At 48.9% G+C, this 11,481-nt stretch overlaps 2 protein-coding genes across 3 annotated transcripts; one reads left to right on the forward strand and one right to left on the reverse strand.

The window, feature by feature from the left end:
• Positions 1–192: 192 nt before the first annotated feature.
• NDUFA2 (NADH:ubiquinone oxidoreductase subunit A2) lies at positions 193–3,208 on the forward strand. The gene is given in 4 exon segments (XM_049786043.1): positions 193–307; positions 416–522; positions 3,005–3,081; positions 3,083–3,208. Coding segments are annotated over 4 exon segments (318 nt in total). The 5' UTR covers positions 193–206; the 3' UTR covers positions 3,116–3,208.
• A 266-nt stretch (positions 3,209–3,474) lies between these two features.
• Positions 3,475–10,804, reverse strand: TMCO6 (transmembrane and coiled-coil domains 6). 2 transcript variants are annotated; one of them, XM_049786010.1, is made up of 12 exons: positions 10,708–10,804; positions 10,492–10,607; positions 6,695–6,810; positions 6,408–6,591; positions 6,123–6,227; positions 5,893–5,978; positions 5,419–5,535; positions 5,111–5,222; positions 4,847–5,033; positions 4,649–4,743; positions 3,896–4,063; positions 3,475–3,647 (listed from the first exon to the last, which is right to left on the reverse strand). In XM_049786010.1, exons 1-12 carry the CDS (start codon positions 10,790–10,792, stop codon positions 3,534–3,536), a joined length of 1,485 nt encoding a protein of 494 aa, XP_049641967.1. In that variant the 5' UTR covers positions 10,793–10,804; the 3' UTR covers positions 3,475–3,533. The 2 variants fall into 2 exon arrangements, with proteins under 2 accessions (XP_049641967.1, XP_049641968.1); XM_049786011.1 differs by having other exon boundaries at positions 5,419–5,583.
• Positions 10,805–11,481: the final 677 nt, after the last annotated feature.

An 11,481-nucleotide genomic window follows, 5' to 3' on the forward strand; every position in this document is an offset into this window, starting at 1 on the left:
GACACGCCCCCTCAGGGACAGCTAATCAACAGCTGCCCTCTAGAGCCCGCCCATTCACGCGGAAACTAAAGCGAATTCCGGCGATGCTCCCACAGGATTGGTTAGTTTGGGCCACGCCCCCTCAGGTACACTTAATCGATTGGTTCGGCTTTTTTTTGGGAGGGGGGGCAGAGGTTTGGCGTGGGCGGGGCTCAGAGCTAGCGAAGATGGCGGCGGCGGCTAGTCGCGGTCTCGGGGCCAAGTTGACTCAACTCCGTGAGATTCGAATTCACCTCTGTCAGCGCTCGCCCAACAGCCAAGGCGTCAGGTGAGACGCCGCGTGTAAAGGGGGCTGCCGGGGTCATAAACTCGACCTCCCTGGTGGTGTAAGGGAGGCTGGCACCTAGTCACCGTCGTGTCCTCTCTCCTCCCACAGGGACTTCATCGAGAAACGCTACGTGGAGCTGAAGAAGGCCAACTCCAATCTGCCCATCTTAATCAGGGAGTGCTCCGGTGTGCAGCCCAAGCTGTGGGCCCGCTTCGGTGAGCGTGGCATTCACGGGTGGTTGACCCGATGGAGGTTCGAAGAGATTCAAGGTCACACTGCAAGAGAATCTGGCTTTTGCAGTTGACCTTATTCGCAGTAAAGCAACTCAAGGGCTGTGGATACCCTTTTTTTTGGGGGGGGGGGTGTATTTTTTATTTTTAATATTTTTATTTAAACACCTTGATTACAAATAGGATTGTAGTTGGGGTCAGTCATGTAAAGAACCCCTCCCCCCTACACCAGTGCAACATTCCTATCACCAATATCCCCATCCCACCCCCGCCTGTACTTCACTCATTCGTTCACATTGTTATGATAGTTCTCAATGTAGTTATTTCTCTAATTGCACTCATCACTCTTTGATGTGTGACTCTTCATGTCGTGAGCTGGACCTTTCAGCCCTCCTCTACTTGTCTCTGAGAATTATTGCAAAAATGGCATTTATTTTTCTTAAAACCCATAGATGAGTGAAACTGTTCTGCGTCTTTCTCTCTCCCTCTGGCTTATTTCTCTCAGCATAATAGATTCCATGTCCATCCACGTATAGGAAAAGTTCACATCTCAGGCAATAGCCTTTTGGAGCTGAGCGAGCCCTGCTTAGAGAGGAGGAGGTGCCAGTTTGCAATTGACAACCGACCTGAGATAGGGGGAGAACTGATGCTGTTCATTTTCCAGCAATTAGAAGTATAGGACCTTCCAAATCATATGTGGATACAGTTGGTCCCGGTAGAGTGTGAATCTCAGTATATGCCTAAAATCGGGCCCGGAGAGATAGCACAGGGGCGTTTGCCTTGCAAGCAGCCAATCCAGCACCAAAGGTGGTGGTTCGAATCCCGGTGTCCCATATGGTCCTCCGTGCCTGCCAGGAGCTATTTCTGAGCAGACAGCCAGGAGTAACCCCTGAGCACCGCCGGGTGTGGCCCAAAAACAAAAACAAAAAAATATATGTATATATATATATATATATGCCTAAAATAAGAAGTCTGTGTTGAGTACTTGACGCTAGGCTTTATGCTAGATATTCACCTGCCTGAGTTTCACTTAATCATCAAATAAAGGGGCACATTCTTTTTTTCTCTTATCAAGGGCGGAGATGTGGCCAGAAGGCACACTTTTCTTGCTGGAGGCCTGTGTTCAGTCGATCCCCACATGGTCCTGTGAGCACTTGGGTGTCACTGAAAACACAAAACTAAGGACCAGAGCTATAGTACAGCAGGTGTTTTGGCTATGGTACAGCCACCTGTGGTCTAAAAACAAAACTAAAAGCTTTTGTTTTTTTGGGTCACACTCAAGAGGGGTTACTCCTAGTTCTGTGCTCAGAAGTCACTCCTGCCAGGTTCCTGGGACCATATGGGATACCAGGGTGTGAACCCAGGTCCACTGCATGCAAGACAAACACCCTACCTGCTGTGCTAAGGCTCCAGCACCACACAAAAAAGAGACTAAAACAACTCCCTTCCCATTGTGACCTCAGAAAATGAGTCAAAATTCCAGTTGAACTTAGTTTCCTAAATTTGTTAAAGACCAACTAAATAGGAGTCAGAGAGATAGCACGGAGGTAAGGTGTTTGCCTTCCATGTGGAAGGTCATTGGTTCAAATCCCAGCATCCCATATGGTCTCCCGAGCCTGCCAGGAGCGATTTCTGAGCATAGAGCCAGGAGTAACCCCTGAGCGCTGCCGGGTGTGATCCAAAAACAAAACAAAAAGGCCAAGGAAACTGTAGGCATATCAAGCCACCTTGGTCAAATCTTTTTATTAACCTTCCTAGCATAACAGGACTGACTTTATTTTAAAGGCTTGTTAATTTTATACTTATTTGGGAAAATGGAACTCACAAGTACATATAAAATCAAAAGTGCTCACGGATGATTCCTGGTTCTGCTCAGAAATCCTGGGGTATTCAAGGGGCCATATACGATGCCAGGGATCGAACTCAATCAGGTTCACCCACATGCAAGGAAAGAGCCTTACCTTATACTCTGTCCATCCCCAGTATCTTTAGTAGTTACCACTACTCCCTTTTGCATGAAAGGCAAACGCCTTACCTCCATGCTATCTCTCCGACTCTATTCAGTTGGTCTTTAACAAATTTAGGAAACGTAAGTTCAACTGGAATTTTGACTCATTTTCTGAGGTCACAATGGGAAGGGAGTAGAATCTTAGTCATTTTTCTTTTTTTTATAGTTCAGTTTTTATTATTTGAAGAGAATTTTATATCATTTCTAAAATTGCATACATCTGATCTATGAGCATTACATATGTGTACATAGGTATATATATATATATTTCATGGAAGTGATGATAGGTAATGCTGCAAAAATTATATGACAGATTCTTAACTTTAATCATGTGTCAATTTATAGTAAGTAAAAGTTATAGCTGCTTTTTTTTATTTGTTTTGGTACACACCTTATGGTACTTGGGGCTTACTTCTGGCTCTCTCCTCAGGTGACTTAGTCATTTTTCTCTTCCTTCAGCTTTTGGCCAAGAAAAGCAAGTCTCTTTGAACAACCTCAATGCTGATCAGGTAAACAAAGCCCTGCAAGATGTGCTAAGTGGCAAAGCCTGAAGCCTCCAGAGAGGATTAAGAGCACCAACCTCACAGCTTCTCCACTGGATGAGTAAAACGTGGAAAAATGTATTTATTTTCCTGTTTGTATAAAGCTTGTGCTCTAAAAGAATGTCTCAGGATATTCTTTTTCTCACTTCCACGTACCAGCCTTTCCCTTGCAATCATGAGGCAAAATAATTTACTATAAAAATAGAACTTTATTCTATTCCATTCAAAAGCTGCCTGCCAAAATTGGAGGGAAGAGATGGAGGGTCCCCAAAATAAGCAGGGCTCCAAAAATAAGCAGGGCACACCAAGCTCCCTCTGGTCTTCTCTGTTCAGTGTTGAAATAAGTCTTAGGAGGTGTGGAAGAAAAGAACAAAACTTAGGCTTCTGGGCAAGGAAACTGGAGGAGCAAAGGAGGTAGGATTGGCATGAGTGTCCAAGAAGCAAGATCACTGGTGAAGAGCTTTCTGCAGGAGAACTTGCACACGGTCCTTAAGCTGTACCTCTGCTTGATGTTTTTCTAGGGCCTGTTGCCCTGAGTTCTGCAGGAAGGCTTCGCTAGCCTGAAGGAAGACAAGAGTCAGTACTTGGGTCCTTGTGTGCAAATACTTTACTCCCACAGCATTAAATTATCCAGACCTCTTCTTGAAAGGAGTGAATTCCCAAAAAGGACATGGAGATTTTAAACTGGAACCCACTTTGGCTAGCATCCCAAAGAAATAGCTATAGCCAGGACTAGAAAAAGAAAAGGAGCCATGATAAGACCAGAGGTTTCAGAACTGGAGTGTGTGGACCAGGGCCAGAAACCCACCTCTGGCCTATAGAGAAATAGTAGTTGTAGCAGCTCCAAACTTTGGCCAACTACTTCAGTATCAGAGAAGACTAAGATGTCCAACAAGGCTGGCAGCAGGGGCCCAGGCCACAGATGCTGGCAGTAAGCAGGTCCCTTCTCTGCAATGTTGCACAGAACTGTGAGCACCTGAATAAATAAGGCAAAAGATAAAGATAATATTGTTAGGCCCAATACACGGAGTGCTAACCAAGCCCTTTAATGTGCATGTCTGAAATCCCTCAGTATTGCTATTTCCAATTACAACTTCCTTTAGGAACTCAAAGCACCACGCCTGGTGTGGCCCTGAAGCCAGCCATACCACACCACCTGCCAACTCTCTTGAACCTTCTGAGTCTTGAGCCAGGCTCCTCCTAATTTTTTGTTTGTTTGTTTTTGTTTTGGACCATACCGAGTGATGCTCAGGGGTTACTCCTGGCTATGCACTCAGAAATCACCCCGACTTAGGGGACCATATGGAACGCCGGGGATCAAACACCAAGGTCTGTCCTGGGTCAGCACGTGCAAGGCAAACGCCCTACCACTGCGCTATTACTAAGGCCCCTATCCTAGTACTTTAAACACCACAATTTATAATTCTATTAATTTAGCTTCATATATGTAATAGTCCCACACCACATCCAGCAGAAGAATGTCATTTTCCTCCACCCCTTACCCACCCCTGCCACACTTTAGCAACCACATTTGAAATCCAGTGACAACCCCAATACCTACCAGTACACGCACCACATTAGATACTGGTAGTAACTGCAAGAGGGGCCCAACCAGGTTCAGGGAGAGCAAAGAGGTACAAAACGAAGGACTGTTTGCTGAAAGGGAAATTGTCATGGTAAAGTCTGAAATCATGCCATGCCAACCCTCTTCCCTCCCCCTCGGTCCATCCCCATCACTCCCCTAGGCAGTGATGCTGACCAGTAAGGTTATTAAGGAGCCAAAGGCCTTCAGGAAGTAGGCCGGGCTGTTTGTGGAAGAAAAACTGCAAAAGCAGAAATAATGCGGCCACGATACGCTCATCTCTGAGCTGTGTTTGCCCTTCCACAGATTCTGCTGCTGTCTCTGTTAGCAAGTTACTCAGACACCGAAGCACAGGACATGCCAGCTGCAGAGAGAAGTGAGGAGTTACTGGTAGATGTATAGGAGGAATTCCCTGCCCACCAAAGGCATGTCCTCACCTACCAGCTCCAATCCTGCATTGTTGGTTCTTTGGACAGCCTCTGCGACATCCAACAGCAGCAGCCCCAGAGTGGACAGAGCCCCCTGGCTGATGAGCAGGGAATTGTTGACCTGGCTGGACAGTAAGAGGCAAAAGACACAGATTCTGTCTCTCCCACCTAGAATGATCTCCGTCTGGGCTAACCTGGGCTCTGAGAGGCCCAGGGAAGGAGGAAAACTCATGACAGCAATTCCAGTAACCTAAATGAAAATGTGTCATAGCAGGGGCCCCTGGGGCAATATGTGATACTTCCCCAGAAGATCGCCATTACCTGCAGATGAGGTAGTGAAGGCACCAGGCAAACTCCACAGCCACCCCAAGATTCAGTTTTGGGCCAGGTTTCAAGAGTTGCAGCATGTATTGAGGAAGACTGGATGCCAAGACGGAGCTGTAGCAGAAGCAGAGATGTGAGTAGGAAGCACAGCAGGGAAGATGCCTGTGGTTCTGACCAACACTTAAAAGTGGGTGGGTAGAAGCCGGGAAGGTGGCACTAGAGGTAAGGTGCCTGCCTTGCAAGTGCTAGCGTAGGATGGACCGCGGTTTGATCCCCTGGTGTCCCATATGGTCCCCCCAAGCCAGGAGCGATTTCTGAGCGCATAGCCAGGAGTAGCCCCTGAGTGTCAAACGGGTGTGGCCCAAAAACAAAAAAAAAGTGGGTGGGTAAAGTGTCCAGACCCAAACCGTTCCCAGCCAAACAGTAGAGTTTAAGTGAAGTAGCCACATACCTGGAGATAGTTTTACTTACGGGATGATAGTCTCCGGTGCTTCCTTGGCCTGTAGGAGCTGGGACAAAGCATATCCAAGGGCTTCCAGCACAGGTAGGTGGGGGGACTAGAAGATATATTAGGATCTGACTAGAAACTGGGCGCTATGATTTCCTGTGCTTTCTGCTTTGGGAGACTGGAGCTCTCCTCTCAAAACAAGTTGATTGTGAGTACGGTGGGCCCAGAGGGGGAAGCAGAAGTGAACACTGACCTGGACACAGGCAGCCAAAGCTGGAATAATGCCCTGTGGCAGGAGCTGCTTCCTCACAGCTTCACTCTCCACAACCAGGTTGCCCAGTGTATACAGGCAGAGCTCCTGAAAGAGGGACAACAGAAAAACTAGGCTAGGAAAACGGGAGTGGGGAATCACAGGTGTCAGAATAGCTGTGAGATCAGAAGAATCTTTTTCTTCCCCAAATCTGCCAGCACAAAGTAGATTCCAAAAGCTGACTTTGAAATACAAGTCAAGAATAAAGTAGGAAGGTACAGGGCTTACTATGAAGTCTGAGCTGTGCCCGGAGAGGTAGGTAAGAAGATACGAAGTGGCCGGTAGGCAGGCCTCTGCCACCACACTTTGTTCAGAATGTGAGAGCTCATGAAGGCACCTGGCAGCCTCAAGCTGCAGTAGGGCATGGTTGCTGGTCAGGAGCCCAAGGAGAGTTCGTATGCTTCCCTCCAGCCTACAGAAGCAAATACCAGAGGTCTGCTCAGCCTGTAGTCATCCCGTCAACACTCCTCCCTCCCTCAGGGCCCAGGCCATCCATTCACACCACACACACTGACCCGATGAAGGTCTGCTGTGTCTCAGGGTGCTGCAAACCTCGCCGAAGACTGATCAGAGCACACTGTCTCTCTTTTTCCTCTGGCCCCCGTTGGGCCAGCTGCAGGAACTGCCGGATCTAAAAACCAGGAGGGACAGGGAGTGATGGTAAAACACATTTGTCACAAGAAAACAGAAAAAAAGAAAAAACCCACATTTGTCACAAAGCAAGTCCTAGACACTGAAGTGTGAGTACAGCAGGTAAGGGTGTTTGTCTTGAACGTAGCCAACTTGGGTTTGATTCCCAGCAACTCAGATGGCTCCTTAAAAATGACCCTTGAGCAGGGCTGGAGCAGTGGCGCAAGCAGTAAGGCGTTTGCCTTGCACGCACTAACCTAGAACGAACCATGGTTCAATTCCCTGGTATCCCATATGGTCCTCCAAGCCAGGAGTGATTTCTGAGCGCATAGCAGGAGTAACCCCTGAGTGTCACTGGGTGTGGCCCAAAAACAAAAAAATGACCCTTGAGCAAGGAGTAAGCCCTAAGCATCACTGTGTGTGGCCCAGAGACAAAAAGAAGAAAAAAATAAAGCAAGTCCTAGTTAGCTTAACGGGCTGTGCCTGTGTTGGATGCCTAAATATTGTATTTAGCAGCCTAAATACAATCAATATGGTCCCTAAATACTACTTGGTAAGTATTTGTAAGTATTTGCTTTGCAGGGTGCTGGCCCTGCAATCATCCATCAATCTGTGTCATTGACAGTGTGTCACTGACTCCCTGTGTTCCACCAAGAGTGATCCTTGAGCACAGAGCCAGGAGTAAACCCTGAGTATAACTGGGTATACCCCAAAAGACAAAAACAATAAATGCTAAACATGTACTACATATCAAATACTAAAGCCATCTGAGTTTTCAGTGAGAACAACTAAAACAGGACTTAGATTTCCTTGAATTTAAAGTCCAGTTGGGGGCTGGAGGGAGATGATTGCAGGGCTAGAGCCTGGAAATACCTGGCTAGCAGAGACCCTGGATTCAATTCCTGGCACCTCATGTTCCCCAGAGCAGCACTGGGACGGGACTGGTAAGCTGTGTCAGGCCTAGTGCCGAGTGGTCTCAAGGTTCCACTGAGTATTTACTGGGAGCCCACTCCAAAATCCCCCAAATGCAGACATCTGTACTCCATTCTCAGAGAATTAGGTTCAGGTGATCCTGGGAGGTGACTTAAACCATTCTTGGCCAGGAAATTGGTTCAGTGGTTGAGAGAATGCCTTGCATGTGCTAAGTTCCTGGTCCAGTCCAGGAAACAATAAAGTCAAGGGCCCTGTACTATAGACAGCACAGGGGTGAAAGTGCTTGTTTTTATGCAGCCAACCACAATTCAATTACTGGCACTACAAGTTCTTCTGGGCATCACAGGGAGCAATGAACCATGATGTGCCCCCAAGAAAGCAGGGTACGGCCCAAACAAAAGGAAAAAGGTATAAGGAAGAAAATGGAGAAAGCCTAGCTGCAGAACAATTATAAACAATTAGTATGAATGATGTTGTGCAAATAACTTGCCAAGATTTACTACTAAAAGGCCTTTTAGGACCCACTAATGCAAAGCTCTTGAGACATGAAAGAGTGATTTATTTTTCCAGGAACTAAAAGGGGGACAGTGTGTGTGGCTAGGAGGAGAAAGCAGATAGGTTCAAGAGTCAGAAGAATTTAGACAACTTTATAGGTCAGAGGCAGGACTTTGGTCAGTGTCTTTTGTTTTGCTCTGGTTTTCTTTTTTTTCCTTGAGGTTGGGAATGTCCACTGCACCAGGATCCTCTGCCTGTGGTCATCAGTTCCCATGTGACACAGATCCCTTAGAGTTATGTATGCACATACTCATGGTGACATCTCTGCACTCCTGCTCTCCAAGGTTTTGTTTGCTTATTTTGGGGGAAGGGTGACATCCAACAGTGCTTAGGGATCACTGGTGAGGAAGGTGTTCAGAGGACCTTAGGTAGTGCCTGGGGTCAAGCCCAGGTCACTGCATACAAGGGAAGTGGCAACCTGCTGTACTATCACTCTGGTTGCTGAGGTTTGGGGTTTTTGTGTGAGTCACACTAGGCCTAGATATGCTTAAGTGTCACTCCTGATAGTGCTCAGGGGACTATAGGTGGTGCCAGGGATCAAGCTCAGGTCAGCTAAAATCAAGGCAAACGTCATACCCACTGAACTATTGCCCCAGCCCCTGGTTAGATTTTTAAAAGGCACGTGAATGCTATATGGAGAATGAACAAGGTTGGCAAACTTAGTTGCAAATGACCTATTTGATGGCCCCTGTAAATACACTAAGGGTGGTAACTGTGCCATAAGGCAATATTCTTGGCTCCCAGAGAGAATTCAACAGTACGCTTAAGCACTGCTTTTCATCCAGGAGATTGAGATTGGACCACATAGACCCTTGAGTAAAAATTATGAACAAAGGAGGACTTGAGCAGTAATAATACAACAGGCAGGGTTCTTGCCTTACATGTGGCTGATCCCGTTTGATCGGGGCACTGAGCACCAACAAGTGTGGTACCAAAACAAAACAAACCAAAATAAAAAATAACACCCAAACAACAACGACAAGGACTCCAGCGCTCTTCAAAAGCTTAAAAAATGGGGCTGGATGGGGCCGGAGAGATAGCATGGAGGTAAGGCGTTTGCCTTTCATGCAGAAGGTCATCGGTTCAAATCCCGGCGTCCCATATGGTCCCCCGTGCCTGCCAGGAGCAATTTCTGAGCATGAAGCCAGGAGTAACCCCTGAGCACTGCCGGGTGTGACCCCCCCCCAAAAAAAAATGGGGCTGGAGGGGCCGGAGAGGTGGCGCTAGAGGTAAGGTGTCTGCCTTGCAAGCGCTAGTGTAGGACGGACCGCGGTTCGATCCCCCGGTGTCCCATATGGTCCCCCAAGCCAGGAGCGATTTCTGAGCGCACAGGAGTAACCTGCGACGAAACGAGTATGGCCCAAAAACAAAAACAAAAAAACAAAAATGGGGCTGGAGAAATAGCACAGCGTATCCAGGACAGATGGTGGTTCGAATCCCAGCATCCCTATAATCCCCGAAGCCTGACTGGAGCGATTTCTGAGGGGAGAGTCAGCAGTAAGCCTTGAGCGTCGGATGTGACCCAAAAACAAAAATAAAAATAATAAAAATGTGGGGCCAGAGAGATAACACAGCGGCGTTGGCCTTGCAAGCAGCCGATCCAGGACCAAAGGTGGTTGGTTCGAATCCCAGCGTCCCATATGGTCCCCCGTGCCTGCCAGGAGCTATTTCTGAGCAGACAGCCAGGAGTAACCCCTGAGCACCGCCGTGTGTGACCCAAAAAACAAAATAAAGTGTGCAGAATACTTGCTTTGCGCAAGGCGAACCCGGATTCTATACCCACCACCCCCTGTGGTGTACCGAGCCTGCCAGCAGTGATCCCGAGTGCAATCTCAACTGAGTCTTGGAAACAGAGTGTGGCTTCAAACAACCTAGCAATAACTGGGGGCCGGAGAGCTAGCATGGAGGTAGGGCGTCTGCCTTGCAATGCAGAAGGACGGACTGTGGTTCGAACCCCGGCGTCCCATAGGCCCCCCAGCCTGCCAGGAGCGATTTCTGAGCGTAGACCCAGGAGGAACTCCTGAGAGGAGCCGGGTGTAACCCCCCCCCCAAAAAAAAACAAAACACCCTAATAATAAATAATAAACTAAAGCGTGGGGGTGGAGACTGGGCGATCGAGCAAGCACAAGCAGTGGTGGACGAGTGGGCGTGGGGGCCAAGGGCGGGAGGTCCCCGCGTCGGGGGTCGCCCTCACCTCGCTTGCCCCCAGGGCCGGGCCGGGGGCCGCACTCTCCCCGTCGGCTTCCTCCGCGTCCTCGCGCAGCAGCCTCTTGCTCACCAGCTGCCGCTCCCGCCGCGCCTTCCTCAGAGCTGCGGGCGGCCGGGCGGGCCGAGGCGCCGTGAGCGCGCGGGTCTCCCACCCGGGCCCCCGCCACCGCCCAGCCGCCCGCACGCCCCCGCCTGCCCGCACCGGCTTCGCGCTCCCGCCGGCGGCGCCGGAGCTCGTCCACCCCGCACCCCGCCGGCCCGGGGCGACTTCGCCGCCGGGCCCACATCCTGGCGCCGGAAGCCACCGGAGGAGCCGCGCGGGCCGGAACGCGCAGGCGCGGCGGAGGGCAGGTGGGCGGGCCCAATGAGAGTGCAGACGGGAAACGGGCTCAAGGTTAGGGCTGGGATGGAGATGGGTGGAGGGAGCTTCTTCAAGACTAGACCGATGATTGCTTTTTCTTTTCTTTCTTTTCTCCTTGCCCTCTCCAGTTCCGGGAAAAGAAGTAATTCCACTGAACCTGCACCTCAATAAACAATTTTTCCACCTTGATGCCCTTTGCACTCCCACCACCCTGTGGGAGCTTTCAAAGTTCTGAACTCTGGATAAACACTGAACTACATGATTTGAATGTTCACCACAATGATCTCCATTTTATCAGTGAGGAATATGCAACTTTTTTTTTTGGGGGGGGGTCACACCCGGCAGCACTAGGGCTGCTCCTGGCAGGCTCAGAGGACCATATGAGATGCCGGAATTCGAACCACCGTCCTCTGCAAGCAAGGCAAACGTCTAACTTCTATGCTATCTCTCCAGCCATGAAACAAATATTTTAACTGTTCTGCATACAGGGATGTAGGGATGCAAAACAATAGGGTAGTGGTAAAAGAAAAAAAAAAAAGAGGGAAAAAAAGAAAAAGAAAAAAAACCAATAGGGTGGGTTTGGGTCACACCCACTGGCATTCAGGGATTACTCCT

The sequence above is a fragment of the Suncus etruscus genome, chromosome 14 (genome assembly GCF_024139225.1).
Source record: "Suncus etruscus isolate mSunEtr1 chromosome 14, mSunEtr1.pri.cur, whole genome shotgun sequence".
Classification (NCBI taxonomy): Eukaryota; Metazoa; Chordata; class Mammalia; order Eulipotyphla; family Soricidae; genus Suncus; species Suncus etruscus.